This window comes from Egretta garzetta, unplaced genomic scaffold (genome assembly GCF_000687185.1).
Source record: "Egretta garzetta isolate BGI_Z169 unplaced genomic scaffold, ASM68718v1 scaffold368, whole genome shotgun sequence".
NCBI lineage: Eukaryota > Metazoa > Chordata > Aves > Pelecaniformes > Ardeidae > Egretta > Egretta garzetta.
The window spans coordinates 2,319,063-2,345,263 of record NW_009260684.1 but is presented as its reverse complement, the minus strand read 5'-3'; the positions used below and the strand labels follow the sequence as shown (position 1 = coordinate 2,345,263).

The following is a 26,201-nucleotide window of genomic DNA, read 5'->3' as shown; positions in this document are numbered from 1 at the left end:
AAATTTCCTGAGGACTTGAGATCTGCTACCCCTAAGGCTTCTTCCCCATCATTCCTGTGCTGTGGCTCCAGCCCTGAATATTCAGGGCCTTGCTAAAGGAAACAGAATAACAACAGTAAAAACATCTAACTGTTCCCTGGAGACACATAACCTAACCCTTCACAGCTGTCAGAGCACAGCCTCCAATAATTTGGGTAAAATACCTTTCTTCTAGCTCCAACAGCTAAGTACACATGAGACTTCCCCACATTCCTTCATCTCCCAGCCTGGAGATCTTCCTCACCTTTCCCTCAACATTTCTGATGGAGACAGGAGTGCTTATGGTCACCACACTCCTGCCTGATGCTGCCCAGCCTCCCAGGAGGAGATCTGCTTCTCAGGATGACTTCAGGGAAATTCAGCTGCAGATACTATAAACCAGGGTGGAAATTACTAAATAAGAGAGTCATGCGTCCTTCTCAAGGAACAGACAGATTCCTGAATTCACAGAGCCTTGGACAGACTGTGTGTGTGTGTTTGCGCATAAGTAGATGAAAGAAATAAGCAGGGGAGCTAGGGTAAATGTAACTTCTTGTAAAGCACTCAGAATCATGCCATTAAATGTCAAAGCACCATGTTATTTTAATTTTGCTGGCTCTTTCCCTTTTTTCAGATCATTTCTGGGTGATTCACCTGCATCGCACACATGTAAAAGACCCATGAGAGTGAGGGATGAGGGAAGCAGCTGCCCCCAGGCTGCTCACACCCCATCCTGGTGTTCTGAGGTCTGCAGAAGTGGTGCAGGGTCCAGGCTGGGTCTGCCTACAGAGCCGGGAGCAGCTCAGGCATGCACCAGTCCCTCCAGACGCAGCCCAGGTTTGCACTGGCAATTTGGAGTTTCCTGGGATCAGCCAAATGCAGCAAGATGGGCAGGGCCCTAGAAGATGATCCTTATGGAAAAGTCCTTCTCTGGAGGCCCTTTCAGGAGGGAGGTATCCCCCGAATACTCCTGTACTGCTGGAGTGCATCCCCTCTGCAAGAACATTACCACATCCTGCATAGGCCACGCACCGAAGGGTCACCCCTGCGCTCACGCTCCTGACGCTGTCATTACTTCAGCTCCAGTAAAATACGCTGTTCAGGTCATAACCAGGGGTGCCAGGACTGACTTTTCTCCTTCACCCACCAGACTCTGCTGGCAGCAGCAAAGCAGTGGTTCAGAGCCTCATGCAATGCATCCTCAGAGGTGGGTCTCCGTTTGCTGCTTCAGAGGCTCCCTCTACAACCAGGAGAGACCCAGGCTCTTCCAAAGCACGGCAGTCAGGCTCCTGAACTCCCTGCTAGAGACACCCCAAAATTCCAAGAAAGCACCTTCTCATGCCATGGTTCCACTATTTATGATATATATAGCCCACATGCAGAGCGCTGGGCCAAATGCAGGATGCTCCCCACCCACCCGTTTACTCTCGCCCTTGCCTGCAGCTAGCTAAAATACTTCAGACAAACACGCACAGCCCCCAGCAGGGAGACACAGGCTCACAAAGTGTCCCAGATCTGCAGCCTCCCAGGTTGGCCCCATAACCCACCCCATGCAAGCAGAAATTCCCCCTTGGGTGCTGAAAGGAGCCTGGGGTGAACAAAACTGCTCCACATCTTTGAAAGGACATTCTGCAGAGCACATCTCCTGGCCTCTCTTAGCAGCAATAGCAGGTTTATAATGTGAAAGATTTTACCTTCTTCGGCTTCCAGATCCACCAGTGAAGATACCAACACGCCCATCTCCTGACATTTTTTGCTGTGGGCCTTTGACTTCATATGTTTAGTCAGATTCCCTGAAAAGAAGCAGAAAACATATTTTGGTCAATATGGCTTTTTAAAATTTTTTTTTTGATTTTGCAAGCTCAGCAGTAACAAGTTAATAATTTTGCTCCGAACCAGACAAAGGAGGCCTCTGACTCTCCCCAAACCACTATCCATTGCAAAAACCCCATGATGCAAGGTTAAGTCCTCCCTTTCATTCCTTTGCTGCTGCGCTGGGGTGAACAAGGAGGTGTTGGCAGGGTTGTGCGACCTTTCAGGTGTCATGCAACCTGAAAAAACAGTTGGGGTACACATGTGGGTTTGGGGGGAAGAAAGGTCCTGGATTGCTTTCGGCTGTGATGGTGCAGAAAAGAAAAATGGCAGGAAAGTAGGAAAGAGAAGCACATCTCAATCTAGTGTCACCTCCCACCTCATCCAGCACACAGGGTCACCTGCCTGGAGGCAAGGAGCTCCTTAGCACCACAGGGCAGGCATGCTCAAGACGCCAGCAACAGGGAAAAACCCTACAATCGCCCTCTCCCCCCAGCAGGATGGCTCAGATGCTCTGGCATGCTCCGACACGCCAGACAAAAGTTCTCAGCTCCCTGGAGCAGGAGAAGTCATGGATACCCTCTGAAGCCCTGTGCACCAGGCTCTGGCAGCACTTGAGAAAACCTGCCGAGCACTAACGAGGCTTCCTCAGGGCCAGGATGGAAAGAGCGGCCCCTGCAAGGGGGAGTCTGGGATGTGGGGGGCATTGGTTACTGTGTGATGGGATAACCAGTGGGCACGCTGGCCTCACAGGGCACCTCTCTAACTCCCAAATTGCAGGCAGGTTAATTAGACAGTTATTAACCCTACTTATATCCAAGGGAAATGCCGAAAAAAGGGGAACCTTTGTTGAGGGGGAAAAGGTAGGTAGGTGGAATGGAGAGAAAAATAAAGGGTAGGAGAAATAAAGAAAAAACGTCCCATTTTTCCCTTTTCTCTCCCATACCTCCTTATGGGCTGAGCTGCTGATGAGAAGAAACCTGGGCCCTTGCTGAAGCTCCACCAAGGGCTGTTTAATTCCCCAGCCCAGCCCAGGAGCTGGCTGAGCACTCCACATTCCCTGCAGCAATAGGATGTGCCATCAGCCTTCCTGTTAGCTAACACTTGGGAGCCATGCTGAACACGAGGCTTGTTTTCCTCACCAGAAAAAAAATTAAAAAAAAAAAAAGAGGAAAAAATGAATTCTCACACTTTATTATAACCTTCAGCTGAGGACTGAGGTCCCTCGGCTGGTATCCTGCAATCCACAGAGTCCCCCGGTCCCTGAGCTGGGTGGGAGTACAGAGGGCCTCTATCAAACTCTCCTCCCGCTGCTCCAGATAGTATAAATAAATAAGCAACTATTCATTGGAACAGAGAATTACCGGTGATACCCTCACAGCTCAGAAGAGTGCCATAACCACCTAGCTACCAAGTTAGCTTCTCTGTAGCCCATGAATTATTTATTTAGCCCATTTCATACAAAATGGAATAGCTCTAACAGGAAAGACCAAGAGAGACAAAGGCTGACTATATATCCTTGCATATCTGGTACCCATCTAGGATGTGGATTCAAAGGATATTTAATAATTTAAAAGCAGCAATACAGCTCCAATAAGAGATATTTATTATTTTAAAACTTCATGCCTAAATACCCTCAGCCCCATGGTTAGGACACCCAGGGATGAGGATGAGGCCAGCTTGGCTTAGGTCCTTGCTCTGAATCAGGCCTCTCTTCCTCTACTTTGGACCAGGAGTTTTGCTGTGGACCCAAAGACACCCAGTCAGACAAGAACATGCTCTCATGGACACTTCTGGTTCCAGTGAATCACCGTTGGTTTAAAGTGAAAAACTGTTTCACTGGAAAGTATCCAATGAGTCTAAATTGTGGCCTCATGGAGCTGGAATTTAATTTTGGACCTAACTAGCAAAAAGACAAACTGACTCAGCCTGTTGAAATCAAACCCTGCTGCTGCTGCCTGTCCATCATGGCACATCACATCTTGTCTGGCAAAAATGACCCATCCTTGCTCAGTTACCACAGCAAAATCCCCACCTGGATTCCCTCCAATGCTAACAAACACAGAAGCTAAGCCCGAGCAAATGCCTGGTGTGAGCTGGGGGTTGTTGGTTAAACTATGGTCTGTGGCACCTCGGGAATTCAGCTGGGATCCCTGTGGTGGGAAGAGTGGAGAGGGCAGGTCCACCAGACATTTTGGTGCTACCACATCCCTGAAACAAGCTCATAAATTCACTGTGCTACAGGCATCTGGCTTCGGCTAAACCTGGAGGGCATAACATTTATTACATGGGGTGGGACTGTTGAATGCAATGTTTGGGGCAAGACTGCAGCCACCCCCTGTACTCGAGGGAGGGACTCTGGTCCTCAGAGGCATACAGAGGCCACCTTGGGCGCTTCAGATGCCCGAAGGCTGATTATACACACAAGGCCTCCCCACTGCCTTAGCTCCAGTGCTGTCTGCAGCGAGCACATCCCCTTTGCTGCTGCAGGATGTGGGCAGACACGGGGAGCCCCGGCAGCTGCCTCTGCAGCCTGCAGCTCCCTGCCCGTCACTTCATTGCACCTCTGCTTTGACTCAGCTCCACCCTGAGCAATGGCCTGCGTTGACCAGCTCTGCCAAAAGCCATCAGTGTCACTTCCTTTTTTATTCTCTTTCACTGGAGGCAAGTGTCCTTGTGCAAGGCAATGCCATGGCTTCTCTTCTTCCGTCTCCACCCAGTCTGCCTGCACAGGCGTGAGCTGGAAGGCACAGACAATGTCAAAACCCCCTGTGCAAATGAGTTTATGCAAAATTCCAAAGGACCAATTCACAGCTAGTGTTGCTTTCTTTCCCCTTCTACTTTTTTCTACTCTGCTTTCCATCTTCCTTCTTTCTCATTTGGTTAGATAAGTTAATACCCACAAGATGAATAAGATAAGCCTGCAAAGCTCTTGGTGCAATTTCCCCTGGTGCATGGTCTATGCACAGCACCCTGCATGCACACAGGGAAGACATTCCAACAAAATCGGGACGTTGCTATCCTTTCAGGGCAGGGAGGCTCAGTGGGACAGATTCTCATCCAACTTACGTTTGCATCATTTTAAGGAAGTTAAAAGCTCAAGGCTTATTTACACCAGCTAAGAAGCTGAGTTACCATCTTGGGAGCAATTTGGAGGACAATGATATTTATCTTATCAGGGTTCTTCTTACAGTTTGTGTTTTTAGACCCTTTAATTAATGCTGGCAGGATTAAATGCTAAAGTCCTTTGGCAAATTTCCAGTAAAATCAACACCACTTTGCCTAAGTAAAAGCTGGATATGAATCTTACAAGGAAGGGCTCACAGCTACTTGTTGCCTTACAGAGTCCTGGCTCCAAACTTAAAAAAAAAAAAAACCAAACAAACCCCACATAATATTGCTTCCTTGGAAACGGGGGAAAAAACATATTTGAAGGAGCAAGAGAGAAACTAGCAGGCAGGGAAACTGGATTTAAATAGCAGAACAGTTATACTGAATCCTAAGCAAGTAAGTGGTCATCACTGAGGATTGTTTACCAAAAAGTTTCCAGATTTGAAATAAACTGGCCGTATTTAAATAAATTCAGGGATCAGTGGAAACTGTGACCGCACCCCAGCTATTGCTGCACTGGAGGAGCGTGCGCAGCACCAGCACAGCTCCCTCGTTGCACCTGCTTATAACCTTGCGTTACTGGCTGCTGAGGCTCGTCTGGTGTCGTGAGGTCTTATTCTGGACTTAAAGTAGCATGTATACTTGTGTTGTTCTGAGAAAGCTAAAACTCTAGTGTCCCAAAAGCACTTAAAGTGGCTTAATAGGGACTAGAAGTGATTCTCCTGTTTAAAGAGTAAAATTAATTTTTCAGAATAGTCATTATTGTATTTTAAAGATCACGGAGTTAAAGCAAAACATAGGGAACAGAAACATTAAGATTCCTGGAAAAATTATCCTGTCTGCACTGGGCATACAACATGCTTTCTACTTCTCCTATTCAACATGAACAATTTAACCACAACAACAAAAACCCAACAAATGATCAACTGCATGATCTCAGCATCCAAGACAACCCTGTGATACAAATGTCCACAGCTTTCCAGGACTTAAATATTTTCATATTCCTCTTTTAAAATAATATGCAAGGAGAGCAACAGCTACTCTATGGCTAGCAGACTCCTATTTTGCTGTGAGACACACTCACGCACACCAGCCACAGGCCAATACTCTTCAACCCCAATAAACTCTTGAAATAGGTTTTACCTGTGACTTAAATAATGCACAGGCCTTGATTTAGGTCTCAGCATAGAGATAATGTCCCCAGGTGACACTCTGTGAGAAGGAAAGCTTGAATTTATATAATTTTTTGGCAAAAGATTTCAATTTTTAAAAATTTTGTTATTATCTTTTATACTTATTGACTTAAAGATTAGCTTGCCTGCCTGTATAAAAAATTAGCCATCTTCTCGATCAAGCCTACCAGCTTGCGTTAGCCACAAACTAATCTTCCAGAAAGGTACCCAGGCTGGATTTGCAGATTTCAAAATATAGAGAATTAGCATGTTTCCCATTAAGGCTTGTGCTGAGACTTAATAGCTGCACTGTTTAAAAAAATAACAGCTAATATTTCACTTGAATTTGCCAGTCTTTTACTTCCAGCCCTCATTCCTTTTTCTTTTTTTCCCTTTCCCTGGTCAGTTAAAGAGCCTTTTTGCTCACCATGCTTCATCTCCCATCTGGACCGCTGGGTCATTTTCTGATCCCAGCGACGTGTCTCATGCCACACTGCATACGGGAGAAGGCAGCAAATTCCTGAGGATAACTCTGGCCTCATCCCATCAGAGGTCTGTGACATCCTGAGAAGCAGGGGGACCAAAGCCTCCTCCCAGAAGGGGATCCACAGGGCTGTTTGAACCCTTTCCCTCTTCTCAGCTGCTGAGGAAGGGCCCCAGCACCCACGCAGGGTGCAGGGACATTTTGCAAATCTATATATCAGTCTGCCCTTCTATACCAGCAGTTCATTCTTTTGGAGCCTTCTGCCAGTTGGACCTGCTCTGTAGTTTCCAGAAGAGGCTTAGCAGAGCGCTGAGTCTGCTAGAGCCGTAATAATAATAATAATAAACATGCAGCCATAACCTTGCCTTTAAGGGCTGAGGGGGTAATGCATTTAATATATTAACCTGTTCAATAACCTCAGTGCCTGTCATGTGCTGATTTAAGGAACTGCAAACTAATTTATTAAAAGAAGACTATGGCTGAGGACATGAAGAAGTCTGGTGTCTGGAAACTGCGAGTGGACTAGACTATCAAATGGCTATCTTCAGCCAACAGGCACTGATGTCCTTTGGACAAGCACCTTTTAAATTAATATGAAGCTCCTTGTCCCTTCTGACCTACAAGCAAAGGTAGCGGCATTGACACAGCAAGCTGCTCCATACACTTTGTCCAGAAATTTTAAGAAATCTTAAGTAATCAGGACGTGAGTGTCTGATGTGAGTCTGAACGAGAACAGAAAATAGCTGTGGAAAAGGATAATGTCTGCACGGGAGGGGAATTAATGTGCCAACACTGACCCACATCCCCAAGTCACCCACAAGAAGGAGCAGAGAAAGGGGCTGCGCTTCCCTCAAGGGTCTGGAGACGGGTGACAAGGGGAGGCTGGCGGTTCCTGTGTCCCCTCTGGGGAAGTGGCCGAGGGAAAAGCTCTCCCTGACCTTCCTGAAAGGGAAAATTGTTTGACTGCAACTTTTTCTTCATTTCCTTCCTGGTAAGAAAACAATGAAGAAGCTGCTTAACTTCTCTAAACAGCTTCTTGGAGGCCACGGTAACAAACCTCTTAGGAGAGCTCTACTATGGTGGAGGTAGAGACACCTCATTAAAGGCACACATTTATATCTGGTCCAGAAATGTAAAATCAAATAAATCTTTACAAACCAAATTTCCAAGACTGCTCTTTCCATCAGCTAAGCGAGCACACAAAAATCTCATGGCTTTGCTTTAAAATAATAATAACAACAAAAAAAATTCCCTGCAGTTCTGTAATGCAAAGGAACAGCTTCACTTATGGTGACAGAAACGCACAAAAAGCAGACAAGCAGCCTAATTACTGAAAAGGGGAAATATTTAAAGCTCTCTATTTTGCAAAAGTTTTCCCAGTTCTTGGAACACAGAGATGGATTTTCTGGGGTGAGGGGAGAGGTACATTTTAACCAGATAAAGATCCTCATTAAAAATAATAATAATAAAAAAAAAACGTTTAACTGCTTCCAGCCTACTTGAGAGTTTAAACCATTAGATCATGCTGGAGAGATCTACCATAGCCAAAATGAAGACAGCTCCACCGATATCCCCCTTGAGTTTACGCTGAAGGCTAAAATTAACTTTGGAAAGCTGATTTCTAAAAGAGCTTCAACTCAGCTCATATTTTTGCAAGTGCAGTCCGGTGGTGAGAGCTCCAGGTTCTCCATTCTGCAATTAACTGTGGTTGCAAGACTGCACACCAGGAAGGAGGATCCTAATGAATCAGGGCACAAACAAACTTCTTCTAGACGTCTGCAAAATAAGCTGTGAAACATCCAGTTCTGCAAGCCTCCTGGACCTTGGGTTCACACTCCATCACAAACAGCAGTGATTCTGTAACTGGACTTTAACTGATGATTTTATCAGCACACAAGGCTAATCTTTTTCTCACTCCCCAGTAACTCTTACAAAGGTCCTTGTGTCTCCATCAGCAAAGCCAACAGTTTTTACCTGAGTGCTGCAAAGTTATGTGGAGTATAAGCATGCCCACAGGACACAGCCAGGGCTGGCTGCTACCCCTTCCAGCAAAGAGCCATGTTCATGCAATTCCAAGTTACCATCATGCAACTATTTGTCCTGAAATTGCTGATCCAGGGAAGTTCTGCCTCCTCATGCATCCATAGTTTTGCATTCATATCCCAACACTGGTTTTCGGGGTGTTTTTTTTTTGAAGGAAGCATTTCCATGCTACCTTCCTCATGCAAGTTTCCTGCAAAGCTAAAGAAGGGAAGTCCCTTGAAGGCAAGAGTCTATTTGCAATGTGCAATTGGCACAGTCAGTGCTGAGAGTTTGGGTGCTTCAAGGGAGCAGAGATGAAGAGAGAAGCAGCTAGAGAGATGGTGGGAAAGATGATTTGATCGCAGCATCCTGAATAAAAGCCTAACAGAAGCATGGCAGAAAGCAAGGTGAAGTGACGGAGAAGGCTGAATGGATTCACCTCTCAAAGGAAAACCTCAGAACAAAGTAACAAAAGCAAGAGGGAAACAGAAGGAAAATGAATCAGAAATAGCTCCAGGCTGGGAGGGGGAGAAAGAACCGTCACTTGGATCTGCTGCATGTGTCTGACGAGAATTTGGCCCCAAGTTCGGTATCACTTCCCCATGCTCCCATACGCCTAGTGCTTACCAACACGTTGTTACCCAGAAATCACCCACCAGCTTTACCAACACAGACATCAGCTCCAGGCACTGCCCACCCTGAATCACCCGGTGTCTGCCTGTCTAGCACAGACATGCCCTCCATGGGCAGTTCTGGGTAAGCCCACATGCCGCGGTCCACGCAGCACCCAGTGCCTCCTCCCCACACCCATACTGTGCCGCTTCCTTGGGTGGCACTGGTTTTTTTTTGGTGTTGATGCTCTTCTTGAGTAACTAACTCTCCCAGCTGTGTCATCTTCTGAGATTTGTAATGATGGAGCTACAGACAATGGACATTCTATATTTATGTCAAACTATAATCAAGAAACTCGACATCTTTATTGCAAGACTTGCTGCAACCAAAGATGGAGGGGAGATCTGTCAAATCCATGGTGCCAGAAGTTAAAGGGACCTGGGCACCTCTGGCACTTTTGAAAACTTTACCCACAGTCTCTTGGAAGAGACTTTTTTCTTGCCCAAGGTTTTGCATTTTCCTGGTAGACCTCACTCACACACTCACTGAGGCAATGATGAAAGTCGCTTGCAAAGAATACCTGGTGGGAGTGAGGTTGTGGATCATTAATGACTAGATGTCCTGGAATGGAGGTCCTTAGACAAAAAGTCTATTGATATGATATAGAAAATGTCGAAGCGACATGCAACTGCAGAGGATGAAAATGTGCAGAGCAAACAGATCTTGAGAGCACTAGCATAAAAAGCCACCCAAAGACTGTTTCCAGGTGCTTGGTCTGGGATGTTTGCCTGTACCCAGGAGCTCCTGCTCTCATTCTGGGGTGGTTTTGTTTATAAATCCCTGACAGGGAAGCTGTATTTCGGGATCATTCCCTCTAAGAAGCGCAAATAGGATGGCGCAGATGCTCTGCTGCAGGTTAGCACGTGCAGCCAGTGCTCTCCTGACAATTCCAGCCAATTTAAGACTCCCTCATCCCCCTCCCTCCGACTCCTAGGACTTTCCAGACCCTGGGAAGGCTTCCCCTTCCCCTTTGTCAGCGCCCCCAAGAAGGCTTGTAAGTCAACATACTAAGCAGAGGAGCTAGGAGCTGACTGTCTCTTACCTTTGGTTTTAAAAGCAAAGTTACAGTACTTGCAGACATATGGCCTGACGTCTGTGTGCGTGCGAATGTGTTTCTTCAGCATGCTGGGTTTCTTGCAGCGAATTCCACACTCCTCACATACATACTTCCCTCTTCCACGGCCTCGCACATACACATACTCTTCGTTTGATTTGTACCTATGAGCAACAGGTGTCATGATAAAAAAAAAAAAAAAAAAAAAAAAAGAAATTTCCCACCTCAAAAGTAGTCACAACTTTCCTGGATCAATTCAGCATGTTATTGACACCACTGGTCTCATTTACCATTTGCTAGCTCTGGGTAATTACACTAAATTAAAAATATCTTCCAAAGCTTTTGCCCAGATGCCTAATTCCTCTTCTGGAATACGTTCTTTTGGCCTACGTCTGCTTCCCTGTACAGACAAATAGCCCAAAGCCTGAGAGAAGTCACAGGGTCACCCAAATGTCCTGATTTTCCCCATCCTCAAACAGAAACTGAGGCACTCGTAATACTCTGAATAAGATGTGTCATGGTCCAACCTGGCTGTCTGAATCACCTCTCTCTCTGCCTATGCTGTGTTTTAAAATACACACAGTCTGTTGCTGTACTATGCAAAGTACTGAGAAAGTACATCCTAGCTAAACGTCTCCTGATGCAAACTTTCCCACCCGTTAGGACAACAGTAAAAGCCAGATGAGAAGGCTGTGATACCACACTGGAAGCTGTGGTCCCTGCACAGACTCCTGCTAGAATGAGACACCCAGAATGGAAACAAAGAGAAGAAAACATCCATTTTTTAAAATATATTTTGCTAACACTAAATGTAAACACCGCAGACTCCAGGCTCCTTTATCTTTGGCACAATATCATGGTTTAGGTTTACCCAAGAGAATGAGATTGGTCATCCTTCCTTCACACTGTATATTCATTCATTTTCTGTCCATGCATTAGTGCATGGGGAAGGCTACATGATGCGGGTTTGAAAAATATTTGTAAGCCTGAGACAAATCATTTAGCCTCCTGCCGTTTAGCAAATGGAGTCTGTAATTTCCTGTACTTGCAACACAAGAAGAATAAGGTAACACAAAATTGGTCCCCTCAGATTTTTAAGAGGCCAAATTTTTGAAGCATGGTACTTCTTGCAAATCCAGTATGAATTATGAATTATTTCTAGTCTTCAGAAATCTCCAAACATCCACTTTTGAAAATCAGGCCCTCTAAAGCATCCTTAATGGGGGAACCAAAGACACACGACACCACCAGTCACCTTTTAATATCTTCTCAATAAAGCCTATTCCAAACAAGAATATTGAGAAAGCAGCAGCCAGACTGAAGAAAAACTGAATAAAAAACCAGCAGCACTAGGAATAGCTTGAGCACTTAAATAAGTGAAGGCATAGTAAATCCTAAAAACCCTATGTGTTTATAATGAAAAAAAAAAAAAGATCATTTAAAACCAAGTAAGAAATGCACAAAGATTATGAATTCAGCCCTGAACTGATAGGATAATCATGGAATGGTCTGCACAGGATGCAGCCAAGAAAATACATCCCAGTTACCCACTAGTGTGGATTTAAAAGCAGGTAAGTCACGCTGCATGAACCCCTCAGTCTCCCACCCAGGCTGAATGCACGTGGCCTTGGCTCCATTTTGTTTCATTTACTTAGGAAGTGTACAGGTAATTTCAGTCCCATGTGGGTGTTTGGGGGACCTACTACACATGAAATCCAGAATAACCTTCCTGGGTGCCACGTGGTAGATGTGAGTTCTGGACTAAACCCTTCCTTCCCTGCCAAGTCCTGGTCTCTCTGCCTCAAGGTCTTATCTGTAACAGACAGAGGCTGAGCCACTGCTTTGCACAAGAGATGTGAGCAGATGCTTCAAAGCTGATGAGTTGCTCCTGTATTAAGGTGATGAGGTCACAGAGCTCTTATGCAGGTCCAGACACAGACTAGGGAAGAGAGAGGAAAAATGGTTGTCTAGGTAGCCCCAGCCCAGCCTGAAATACCACCACCAGCACCAGCATAACCAGGTCTTGGTGTCCAACAGCTACATGTGGGGGAATTTCTGTCCTTCAGCGTCAACCAAAGTTCTCCAGACAGTAACCAGGGTCATCTGGTAGCCCAGATACACCATTCTATCTCCTGCAACTGAAGCCACAGCAATGCCATCTATCCCATGCCTTTCTCCCCACTCCCCCACCCCTCCCAAAAAACCCAAATCCCAAAACCCCCTTCATCACAGGGTTCTTGTTATTTGGTGAGGGGGGACTGAGCTGGTGTCTGAAGAGCACACGCTGACTGCCAGCTTCCACCCCAGCATGTCCAGCTATCTCTATTCAACCGTACGGATACCAGGGTACGCGTCATTAATTGCAAGGGATGGCCAATGTCCCTTCTTCATTCAGTCAGTGACTTAACGCTAAAGCAGAAAAAGGAGCAAAAGGAACCCAGGAACCCTGATTTCTTCTGTTCAAATTTGTATTTGAGCCTTCCTTCTCATCCTCCTCCTTTCTGTCATTATGCTGGTAATCACCTTTCCATTTAAAAAATGAAATTGCTCCTTTGTCAGCCTTGTTCTTGCACTACCCTTAATTACACTCTCACATGGAAATCTCTAAGCAAGTTCTTTGTGTCCAACAGTCCCTTCGTCAGCCTCATTAAAGCTATCAGGGATGGCTTTTCCTGGATAAAAAGGGACACGTGATTTAATCTGAAATTAGACATTGCCATTTATCTGACACTCTGTGAGACTGAGCCAGCCTTCAACACAGATATTTTTCTGTAGCTCCCTGAGACCATGTGTAAAACACAAAGGGAGAGGAGAGAAGCAGAGCAAGAAAGGCAACCTAAAGAAATACCAAACCAAACGAGAAGAAGAAAGCAAGGGAGGGAGACTGCCATAACATAGAGAATGCTGCTGCAAATGCCATCTGTCTACACTGAAGGCTGTAATATGTTTATGGAGATAATTACTTCACTATGACACTGGTTTCTCTGTGGATCTAATATGCTTGTATGATTTGCATCATAAAGACAAATTAATGACAGCTCACTTCACGTGAAGCTTTGCCCTGGACAAAGAATCTTCCTGCGCCATAACATTTGCTGTAACCAGATCTCTCTCATAGCCACGGTTGGAGTTTGTGTCAGCGAATCTGGGCTTCTCGTCCAGAGCACTGTGGAATCCATAATCCTGTAGTTAGCAACTTACACCTCCTACAATGTCACAGCTCCCATCTAATACCGAGATGATTTGAAACCCAGGAGGCTAACTGGCCATTATGAGCTTGGAGACTAATTTAGGAAATAGTTCTTTCAGACAGACACACAAAAGGATTCAGTTATTTGATGCACTTTTGAAAGGTTATTTGCTGTGTTCTGCTAGCAAATGCTCATCTGTTGAATTTTGTGCCACTGCTACAAACACTTTTCAGAGCAAGAGGAACTGGGGCAGCCGTGGCAGCATCAGTGCTACTGTAGGCAGAACCGGATTTGGAGACTTGATGGCCTCAGGCCAGGCCATCACTGTCAGGAGCCACAAGAAACCCAACAATGGGAAAACATGAACCTGGAGAAAGCTTAACCTTAAATTTAATTGAAACTTAAAACCATGAAGCATTTATTCCTTTGCAGGCTTTAGGTGGCTTAGTCCTTAATATTTGCTGTTACAAATATCTGACTATCCTTTTTAGCCACAGACACTTTTTTTTTTTCTCAGCGCTGTGAGCCACATCCAAAATCTTCACGTGGCTGAAAACCACACGATAAAACTCTGGAGAGCAGAGGGGGAAGGAAGTTTGGTGGTTCGCAGGCAGGGAGGGAGAGCAGGTTTCTGGGGGCCTCATGGCTTCCCTACGAGATGCAGTTGGGCTGAATCACCCCTTTTCTCCTCCTTTCTACAACTGCCATCAATTTACCTTGCCCTGCAAAGTCTTCGCCGATGTGACCGTGCTGGTCACAGCCTCAGCGCAGCCACTGCACTTACATCATTTGCAAGTCACACGTAGGCAGCCTGATTTTGTGCATTTCCAGAGTTTGAAGCTCGATAATGTATCATGGTAAAGAGCAGCAACTGAACAAGTATTTCCTCGGCTGGTTTTGACATTTGTTAAACTCACTTGTTTGCTTTTTGGATTTCTGGTACATAGTAACAGGAATCAGATATCGGACCCCTTTCCTGATCTGCTGCATTTAGTTCACAGTCAAGTGAACTGAGCAGCACCAGTTGTTGCCTTCCGTGTAAGTCTTCTGGTTTTATTGATGGCACATTTTATCTGTCATCAAGCTGCCCACTCATCTGGCTTGGCTAAACCCTTTGGAAGTTCCTGACAGTCTGCCCTGGCATTAACTAACCAAATTTATGTTTTACGCCACCTGCAAAATTTGCCAGATCTCCGATAAATGTCACTAATTATAATGTCACTAATTACTAGTAAGTTTATTGCCTTTCTCACTGCTCCCTACTAGATGATTAGACTGCTTCTTCCACGGTGACACCTGCAATACCCACTCCGAAACTGCACATGCAGCACAAGCCCTTAGCATCCCCTAGGGACACACAGGGTGGGGAAGACCCTACAAGACTGCAGCCTACGTTAAGGTCACCACACACTGAGGTGTGTCCTTAAGGCCAGACAGCTCCTATGAAATCTCCCTTAACTCAAGCCAAGCTACAGCAGAACAAACAGAAGGATTTCTTTACAAAATCCAGACAATGTCATTACCAGGTTTCTAAAAGCATCATAAAACCTTCTAGTATCCCAATTTACCAGACAGGGATATTGCACCAAGACAAACAGTGAGCTTCCGAAGAATGATACAGCAAGACAAAGAGCTGGGTATGCCTATGGGAGGACCTGGCACAGAAATCCCCTCGTCCCTGCCTGAAGCAGTGGATCTTTTTGCAAACAGCACTTGCCAATCTCCAGTGAAAGCGCAGAAGACAGGAGGCTGAGCTGAACGAGAGCCCACCACCCAGACTGGACATATACAAAGAAGCCTGATGTGAAGGTATGACTATGAACATCATCTTGCCCTTGAATTAGGAATCAGCAGCTCAGATAAGATTTAACACTGGAAGAATTATGCTATCCAAGATGATCACCTCACAGGCAGCAAACCCAGGGCTCCTTCTGCCACAGCACAACACAGCACCTGAAGCAATGGGACCCTCATTTTGAGTGGGCTCCAATTCAGACAATAAATCAGGACCAAACCAAAGGTAAGTAGCTGGCTTGGACTCGTGGAGAACCTCATAGAGGCTGAGGGGTATTAAATCTTCCCTTAATCAGCAACACACGCTTCTGGGCCGGGCCAGCCACTGCTGCCATCCCCACATGCTGCAATGTCTCCAGTGCACAGGGCTCTTTGCTGATGCAGAGGAGCTAGATGGACATGCCCTATCAAAAGCTGTCCCTCTTAAGGTTGATAGTAAGCAGCAGGTTAAAATATTACAAACACAGCTCGCTCTCAGGACTGCGGCTGTGATCAGCTTCCTCACACATTTCAGATCCGTGGCTGCTTGTGGCTGCAGGACGGAAGGGCAAAGCAGAGAGACACCATGACAAATGTGCTGACCACAGACATGCGGTGTCTGATTCAAAAACCTGCAGCTTTGATTATGTCCTTTCCACAAAAGCAGAAACAAGAAACATAGAAAAACAGCACATCTCATTCCTGAATTTCTATGGCCGTTCGAAGTTTCTCATAGCATCACAGAATCATAGAATTGTTTAGGTTGGAAAAGACCTTTAAGATCATCAAGTCCAACCATACCTGTCCACCACTAAACCATGTCCCTAAGCACCTCGTCTGCCCAGCTTTTAAATACCCCCAGGGATGGGGACTCGACCCCTTCCCTGGGCAGCCCTTTCCAGTGCTTGACAACCCTTTCAGTGAAGAAATTTTTTCTGATGTCCAACCTAAACCTCCCCTGGTGCAACTTCAGACCATTTCCCTTTGTCTCATCGCCTGTTCTCTGGAAGCAGAGATCGACCCCCATCCAGACCCCTCACCAGCTTTGTTGCTCTCCTCTGGAAATGTTCTGGCAAAGCAACATCTTTCTTGTAGTGAGGGGCTCAACACTGACCCCAGGACAGGGGCACGGTCACTGCCCTGCTCCTGCTGGCCATACCATTCCTGATACAAGCCAGGATGCTGTTGGCCCTCTTGGCCACCTGGGCACACTGCTGGCTCATATTCCTGTTGGCCTGTCAACCAACACCCCCAGGTCCTTTTCTGCCAGGCAGCTTTCCAGCCACTCTTCCCCCAGCCTGTAGCGTTGCATGAGGTTGTTGTGACCCCAGTGCAGGATGTGGCACTTGGCCTTGTTGAACCTCACATAATTGGCCTTGGGCCATGGATCCAGCTCTGCATACATTGTAGCAGGATCACATTCTGTCATGAGTAGCTGTGGGGCAGTGTGTTAAAATTCGCCTGTTTTTTTCTTTTTTTTTTACATAGAGATGACAGTGAGGATCATCTCTAAAACCAAGCCCTTTGTGGAGATGCCATGCCAAGCCAGAAGAGGAACATTTGTTCCAAGTCCAGAGCTGCTTTCCAGGCCCTAGGCTCTGTAAAACTTCTCATGACCAAGCAATGAATGTTGGTAGAAATACACAGGTCGGTAACTCATTTTTGTAGATTTAATTTTACTACATAAAATGGGAACGCCTTTTGTGATCTTCTCTGTGTTACCAGTTCTGGACTTGCTGACATTTCATATTTATGTCCCATCCATGTACCAAGCTGCACACCAACTATTTATAACTTATGAGGAAATAACTGTATGGAATAGTTGGAAAGCATTGAAGAAGAATGCATTAATAGCAGGCAGAAACCCCATTTGCCTATGTCAGGAGACACACCAGTAAAGGCCATCCTGTTGCTGCTTTTAAAATCTACCAGAATTAACTAATCTTGCTTAGACAACTGAACAGGTAAAGGTACATGAGCACCACATAATATTATTTCTATGTCAAGTCACATCAAAGGGACATCATATTTGTCAAAGAAACCCTTTAAAACATTTTGCACAGGAACATCTTTAGCCTCACCGAAGTGCCTCAAAAGGGAAGATGTTGCTTATGATTACCCAGCCTGTTTAGGTAAAAAGAAGATCGAAGAACCGTCAGGTTTCTTGCATGCAAACCCCCTCTGTGCTGTGTGCCATGAGTTACTGCTGACTGGAGGACCAGCACACCATTCATACAGCCGCTGGCACGCATGAAGCACAGGACAGCGTATCTGCTTGCATGGAAACCAGTACTCCTTGGCAGTGCTGGTGTCCCACAGAGCTGGTGTCCCCTTAGCTTGCCAGCAATGCTGATCACCACGACTGCAAAATGTGCATCAATTCAGCAAGGAACTCTAAAGGCAACTGCAGGAATAAATGCACCCCGCTAATTTCCTCTCTGCAGGAATCTAAGCGTAGATAGGAGGAAGAGGAATTTCATGGCACTGCAAAAAAAAAAAAAAAGATCACACGGGACAGCTCAGGCCTAAGTTACCCTTTCTGGTTTTTATAATATCCTTGGTGGGTCCTCACAGCTCAGATTTTACCTAAGGCATTTTTCCACATTTCTTTGAATGGGAAACAATAAAGTGGGTGTATCCCCCCAGTGTGCTCCCTGTGATCGCAGCTCTGTCAGCACAACCTCGGTGGCACTCAGGCTGTGTGGGACTTGCCAGCTGCTTCAGAAGTGATGCTAGCACCATGGGTGGTCAAGGCACTGCCCAAAAGCAGATCAGTGATTCTCCAGCTTGCCTACAAAAAATTAACACTGGCAGAGCCCAAGTATCACTGAAAAAAGCCACAGGAGTTGCTTCCTATAGCACTGCCCTGTGACAAGGCAGACAGACCATCAAGACATTAGGTTTAGGCTAGACATTAGGAAAACCTTCTTCATCGAAAGGGTTGTCAAGCACTGGAAGGGGCTGCCCAGGGAAGGGGTTGAGTCCTCATCCCTGGAAGGATTTAAAAGATGTGTAGCTGTGGTGCTTAGGGACATGGTTTAGTGGTGGGATGGCAGTGTTAGGTTAAGGGTTGGACTGGATGATCTTAAAGGTCTTTTCCAACCTAAACGATTCTATGATTCTATGCCATGGGGAGGTTGGTGTAGAAACATCAAGTCAAAGGAAATCTCTCTTGATGTGATAATATCTAGGACGTTGTGTCCAGGATTTTGCATTTCAAAATTTGAATGGTGCCAGCAAACCAGAAATAATGGGAGGGAAACATCATCTCTGGTGAAGGGGATGGGTGCAAAGGTGAATTCGGAAGGAAAGCATACAAAAACTGAATGATTCAAACATTGTACTGAACCATAGTCAGTAAAAAGGCTAGGGACAGGCTAATGATCTGGAAAGATGTATGTGATGGTCAGGATAGAGAGATGTTTATTATTGACAGTTATCCTAAGAACTACAGAGCGAAACCAAGAAGTGGAAAATTCAAGCTAAATGTGAAAAAAGATGGGCGATGTCTTGAAGAAGGTTTACCCTGCACATATGTGAAAAAAGATGGGCGATGTCTTGAAGAAGGCACAGAACCGTGGCATGGATTTAAGCGGCATAACACCTCCCGCATGCTCAGCCTTTAAAGGACTTTTCACTGGACACAGCTTCTTGCTGTAAATTCATTGGAAGAGCTGACAAAAATGTTGACACCTCTGTAACACACACAGAGCAGTCTCCAGAGGTGGACAAACAGCCAGAGTGAAAGCAATACAGAAAATATGCATAAACAACCCAAATCCACACAAGAAGCTTTTGCTAGCATAAAAACGCAGGCCAGAGAATGACTTTTAATGGCATTTTTCCACCAGCAAAAGCAAATCCTTCTGCCAGTAGAGCCTGTTTTGATTGAAGAAGTGTTGTGGGCTACAGGGACAAAAGGATCTACGGCTGCATCAGCTGGTCTGCACCAGGAGGACTGCTCCACCAAGAGTTATATCTGATCCCCGATCCCGAAGATGGCCCTCGATATGTCCCAGACAGACCATGGGATTTCCTTTGATTAAATTAATCCAGCACAGAGGAAGCACAATACCAGCAAATATTGTATATGGATGTAAACCTGCAAAACCAGTGCAGTTTTATATTACTTGTCTGAATGTTATGCTTGAGTGAAAGCGTGATTCAATTTTGGGTTGTGGCATCAGCCCTCCTCGAGTCTATTAGAAGTAAAATTACAGTTATACTCATTATGGCTCTATCTGCTGTTATACAACTTCATCCACTCTACGCTTTAATCATTTAATTGTTATTGCAAACCACTATAAAAACACATCTATTTCAGGGAAAAAAAATCAATGTAAATAGTACTGCGCTGCTTTGTACAAGCTGAAAACCTGGGCTTGATTACTAAAATGCAATCAGAGATGAAACCAGACTGAAAAAATGAAAGTACATTCACTGCAAGGTGAAAGTATTTCAGTGGAACGTGCGTGCATCGTCCCTGCTAGGTGGTCAGCTTTAGCCGCCTAAGCATGGAGAAATGTGGAATTATATTGATTGTGTGAACAGGCTAATTAGTCCCTTCTAGGCTTCCCTTCCATTAAACCCAATTGCAAGAGCAGAGAGGTAATGCAACAACTTCCACAGTTTCTCACTTCTTGTTTAATGATTGGGCCATGTGTCCCTATCCTCAGAAGATGCCACGCAGAAGTCAAAGTTATTGCAGAGCAATGCAATCTAAAAACCTCATCCCACCATCACAGTGGCATAAAAAGGAAACAAAAAAGAAAGCAAGTAGCTGCTGCAGTGTTGTGCAATGACAGAAACATGATCATAAAACATCGCATCTGCCTTCCACCTCTACGTGCCCCTTTCCAAAGATGTTCCTATATGTTATTAGAATAAATTAACACTACATGACCGCTAATGCAAGGCTGGGCTTCTTTTTCCCAGTCAGACAGGTTAGGCCACGATACAAAAGTCCACATGGGTAGGCATGCCCACTGTTCCCAGGGCACTGCCCCACCACCACCTTTCCCTTTTGAAGATCAAATACAAATAGAATAAAATACCAGATAAAAAAAAAAAAAAAACCAACAGCCACCACAAACTCATGCAGCTGATTCATAAAATATTCATAGAGAAAGTCTAGCATGGAAATCCCCATAGATGTCCTGTCCCAATCCCATTTCTTCCTCTTCCGCCCCCATCAGAATTGATTAAACAATTTCCGGAGGATCTGACATTAACGACTCTAAGTGACTCTTGTCTGACACAGATACTTGTTGTTCTCAAAACAGCTCTTTCTGCAACTATTTTTCTAAGCGCTATGAATGATTCTGGGTGCCATCACTGTTTTAATTACAGGCTGCCTTCGTGTCCTTCTGTTACTCATCATGTCAAGGAGGAAGGACTGCGTTTACTGGCCGCACTCCAGTTCTTTATTTCTCAGTACTAACTGCACTCCCTGAAGTACCTGCATTTTTGGAGGCATGTTAGGCTCTGCAACACTTCTTAGTTCTAAACAGATCATCGCATCCTTGAAGAAAGTGGTTTGGATTGAGGTCAGTTACAACTCAAGAATTATTTCAAACTGTACCAAGGGCGCTGAACTGAAATATCCGATGTAAGAAGCAAATGCCTACACCAATACATTCTGCCCACTGCTCTTGCAGCGTGGTCATTAGCTGCAGGATCTATCCCCCCCGCCCACCTCTATTTTGAAGGTGCTACCAATATACTTTAGAGTTTATCTTAACACAGTTAACAAGCATTCAAAGGAATTAACATTATGAGGATTTGGCTTCTGAGATGCATAAGCATAAATGCGTTTTGTTGTGCAATGCTGTGTGCTGCCTGTATAAAGGACCACCTGGTTTTGACAAAAGCACGCTGTTAGGGTATACCTTGTCGTTCAGGCTGGATACCATCATGTTATGTCTACCTCCACAATTATTTCAAGCAGCTTTTTTTCAACTCCATTTACTGAAAGGCTGATGCTATTAATTAACATTTTTTACGTTTGCTCACTTTTTGCAGAATTTTCAGTAGCTCAGCAGAAATCCAGTCCTTTTCAAAGCCAAGTCCATTCCTTACAGTAATCTTGATTTGATCCAGTTCTTACTTACATGGGTAAACACCACCAATACCTCAGTCTCTGATTAGTCCATTTATGAACTGCTGAAATGCACGCACTATGGAATTAAGTAGATCTGTGATGTGACAGTCAGTGGAGTCTCTCAATAGCCATATTCTGGCAAAAAAAATCTGCATTTTGAAGTGACATTTCCCTGTGACCAAAAGTTTATTCAATTTCTGGATGAATTTTCTCTGGCTTTCAATCCCCTCCTGGTCCAACTGGGATATACAGAGGATGCTCAACACCTCTGGGCCTGATGCATGGGCTGGTCCAGAAGATGTAATTTTTGAGGATTTCTTCCTAAAGCCGCCTGTCTCCTGGACACAGTTGTCTCCTCCTCGAGCTCTTGCGTGGTGCCTGTCCATTCTGAGGGCTTCACGGTGCTCTGCTTGCTTCATTTTTCACCCAGGTTTAGGTTTTGCCAGGCACCATGTCATTAAGATGCAGCACGGGCGAGTGCTGTTATCAGACTGGCCCGTTACCTAACACGAGTCAAGGTGAAAAAAGCTTAATACTCTTGCCATGGGACAAGGTGAGTAACCATTGACTCCAGTGACTACGTTACAGTACTGCATTTTCTCTTCTGTCACCACATCTGATACAATCCTCCTTGCTCTCCAGCCTATTAGAAATGAATAAATAGCCTATTTACAACTTACACCTCAAAGGAACGCACTGGTGGGTCTTGGGGACAGGGACAAAAAAGAATCACTACTGCCCCTGTATGCTCTCCATTGCTACATTGCTTAGTTTTAAATTATTAAAAAGTGGAATTTCATCATTCCACTTGAGAAACAAACGCAACTGACACGTAACAGAAGGCTGGGTTGGAAATCTTTTCTAGCATTCTGTCCAAAATTATATTTACATTGTTTCATCCAATTATTGCTTAATCTTCTGCAAGTAATTCCTCTGCTTTTAGAGATTACTGACCCACAAATGGAGCTGTCCCATCCACGGTCACTGGAATTACTGGTAGGCAGGCAGGGAAAAACAAAAGAGTCACCTATTGGTTTTTACAATAAATCTGTAGCGTAGCAGCCAATTTTCTAAGGTCTTTAACATAGGAAACGTATTTTATGCTCAGCCTGAATGCTAATTGCTTTGGTGGTGAGACTTATAAAGCTGATATCTAATGAGGTTGGTTGTTTCTTTATTAAAATAAATAATAAAAAAAAAAAAGCAAAAGCCATGCTGCACATTTTCAGACTAAAACACTGTTGTGTTAAAAAAGCCAAATTTCTGCACATAATGAAAAACAGTAATTAAGACGAACACTACACAAGGGAAATTTAACTGCATTGTTCTGCTACTGCTCTGGAGCAAGGCACTCCAAGCCCAGCTCCCCTGTGTCCCAGTCCTTGTGTGATTATTCACTCCTCGGCCGTGGGAGTATGAAGGGGGGTACAGCACTGCTGGACCTGAATGGTGCATTTGAAAACCACTTTATGCTCTTTATGCTTCACTAAGTGGGACAAGAAGCAGCAAAGAAACTGAGACCGACAACATGGTTAATTGATGTTGCCTAAGCTTATTTCACGTACTAGAAATAATCCGCTTGCCAACATTGCTGGAGAGCTGCAACACAAACAGTGCGAGGAAATGGCAAAGATCTCAGTAACAACGAGGAACCTTTCAGCCCTAAGTTCACACCTTCCACCAAAATGATGCCAGAGATCATTTAATCCAGATCAGTCAGCTCCGAACCAGTAACAGCCTGAACCAGCACATCCACACCAGTGTGATGGACTGGCCAGGGCTGTTTGCCCATGCTAGTGGAGCTTTGTGCAAGTCAGTCCATCATCCCTACCCCAAACTGGACTGATTTAATCCCTCCAGACTTTAAGCACTTCCATACTGGGTTTCATTTCATGGCTTAGACACATCTTGGAGATGTTAGCTGCTGTTATCAAGTCTGCAGACCAATCCTGCCTCAGGACAGAAGTGTCTTGACTCCATGCCTTATGCACTGTTTCTAATTTCAGTATATATTACAAATAAACAATCTCTGTATAAATAAATCAGAGAATAAAATAAAATATATTTGCACTTAAAGTTGCAAATTCCATTAATTAGAAATTAGGAAATACATAATATTACAATACATAAAAATATAAGCTTGTCCACCTAACCATAAGTCTTACTACAACTTAGATGATGGTCTGTCAGATTTCACTTTTAATGTTGACAAGGTTTGGAAGAGACGTGATATGACAATACCAAATTTTTATTATTTTTTTAACATCAACAAATGCGTTTTATCCTGAACGTTTCTAATCACTCAAATGGGCAATGATGATGAGCTTTTTGGCATTCATCAGAGTAGATGAGACATGAACTGAAGTCAGAGCTACAGAACCTGGTATTTTAATAGCATTAGCAAGTTGAAGACATTTCCACTGACCAAGTGCCAGTGCCGCTGTTCATTGCTAGCGTCCGTGCTGCTGTGGCAATGATTGTCCTGTCTTACCGGATCCTTGTGTTTCCTTACTGTTTGCTCAGGCTACCTTATTTGAATAAAAGTATTTCACAAGATGAAGAAAAGGTATTTTGTGGTGCAGCTGACTCACTCAAGCAAATTTCAGAAGCTCCCTGCAAGCAGTGGAGATGCTACTCCTTCGTCTCAGAGAAAGCTGCGTTGTAATACAGGAATCACTGGTTACTTGCAGCTTCCCTTTAGCACCAGCCAACTTTAGTAATGCTAATCATGTTATTATTAAGATATACACAGACAGAATAAGAAGGACTGATTATTCTATGTAAATGAGCCACAAAAATGGCTTGGACTAAACCCGTTCACTGATGGACGTCTGCTTTGTCACGTCTGTTTTCCTCTTGCTGTCTCATGGGGCTCTAGCCCATCTTCCTTAGACGGAAGCTTATTTCTGAAAGACTTGCTGAAAGACTTTGGAAAGGATGTATTTACAGTGACCTCCTACATCTTCATTCCCACTGCTCAGTCAACGATAGACTTTGGGAACAACATAGGAGGAATCTGTAAGAACAACAGGAATGGTGAAAGAAAAGAAAACCTCCTCTCAAGTTACTCCACCTCCACCATTACACACTGGAGAAGTTCTCCTTGGGGAACACAGTCTCCCTCTCTGTATGAAGAGGCTACAGTGCTCAGCTCTCGGTGTAGGTGTATGGGAGCTTGGGAGGGGGGTGCTGTTCAGGAACTGTTTTTATCCCCATCCTTTTGTTACTTAGCAACAGAAACCCAAACACTCCTCCTGCAAGTGTAGAAGGCTTCCAGCAGCTCCAGCAGGGACCCTGAGGGGAGTATTGAGTTTCATTCACTTCTTCACCAGCAACATGAATACCCATCCATAAACTGTTGGCACAATAAAAACTGAATGTCTAAGACTGCCTGCCATTAACAATAACGCAAGCCCCATCCAAGTGGCGGCCTCGTTACGCTTTGAAATAACAGGAAGTGCCTTGATTTCAAAGAATCTTGGACATGAACCTGATATCCTGCACATTATGAAATAACTTCTTCAAGAGAAACGCTTGATTTCCAAATGTCTTCACAAGACAGCCCAGACAACCCTACTGCCAATTTCAAGTGAAGCTGTTACAGAAGCCAGGGAGCTGGTGGAAGCAGCAGGGTGTTTTTGCAGGAGAAACAGTCCCCTTTGGAGTCTCAAGCCCTTCAGAAAGACTCGGGCAAGAAGGGACTATGGGTGGGACTGGCATCATCAGCCGAGTCCTTCAAGGTTTCTTTGCAATGTGTGTTTTCCTGGGCTAACCTGCGGCTGACCTCAAGATGTCAGAGCACTTCTCCTTGCTAGCAGGGTCCTGGGGGGTCTCCAGCCAGCTGACTCTTCTGTGTTACGCACCTTGGCTCTGCCAACACCAGCTGCTACAGACCGGTTCCACCAAGTCTGAACATCCCTAAGTGAAAGCTCTTAATAAGTAACAACAATAAATAATAACAATAGACTAGATTTATTTCTATAGCAAGGAAGCCAAAACACCTCTGTCTATATTGAAATGTAGTAAACAAAGCAAATCCAGCTGCCTGGTCCCGTTTGTCCCGAAAGGTAACAAAACTGTATTCAAAAGCATAGTAAAGACAGTATGAGAACTACTAGTAACAAAATACTCAGTAAATATCACTTTCTGGCCTGTTCTTGCCCTTATCACCACAGAGTTTTGGGAGTTGATGATCTCTGGATATAAATACCACTGAAAAAACACCCAAAGTCACTTAGGTTATTATGGTATCTCGACATCCCAGAGGATCTAATGGATTGGGCTTATATTATCACCTACAAGTAGACGATCACATCAACCCTCATTATGCTCTACAGGACCTAGGGGTTGTCATTATTAATGAAATTTTGTACATTATTCTGGTAGATAGAGAAATGCTTCAAGGAAATGCAAGCCACAGACTTGTCCCAGGCCTTTACCCATCCTTCAAACTGGATTCAAGACAAACCGATTTGTAAAAACTGATTCAATTATTTCTCATTTCCTGTGCTTCCTGTCTCCTGTCAAGGCCAAGTAAGGAAATGAGGACTTAATCCCAGGGAGGCCTGAGACACCATCAGTCTAACTGGACAGCAGAAACACCAGGAACTGTGTAAGAAAGTTTTGTCCAACCAAATTTCAGACCAATTCTAGACAGATAAAAGATTCCAGATGAGCTGGAGTGAAGTGTCTTGACCCTCAGGCACTCATCTGGAGTAGCGGGATGAGAAGATTTTAAGCCCTACTCATCTCTAATGATGAGGAATCACTGACCCTCAGGGAGGACCTGTGT

At 44.7% G+C, this 26,201-nt stretch overlaps 1 protein-coding gene across 1 annotated transcript in view; it reads right to left on the bottom strand.

Annotated features, from left to right (window-relative positions):
* HIVEP3 (HIVEP zinc finger 3) overlaps positions 1–26,201 on the bottom strand; it is a 64,788-nt gene that overhangs the window by 10,673 nt on the left and 27,914 nt on the right. The window contains exons 3-4 of the mRNA XM_035901297.1: positions 10,334–10,509; positions 1,713–1,811 (exon numbers count right to left, since the gene is read on the bottom strand). Coding sequence (XP_035757190.1) covers positions 1,713–1,811; positions 10,334–10,509 — 275 coding nt within the window. The remainder of the gene's footprint in view (positions 1–1,712; positions 1,812–10,333; positions 10,510–26,201) is intronic.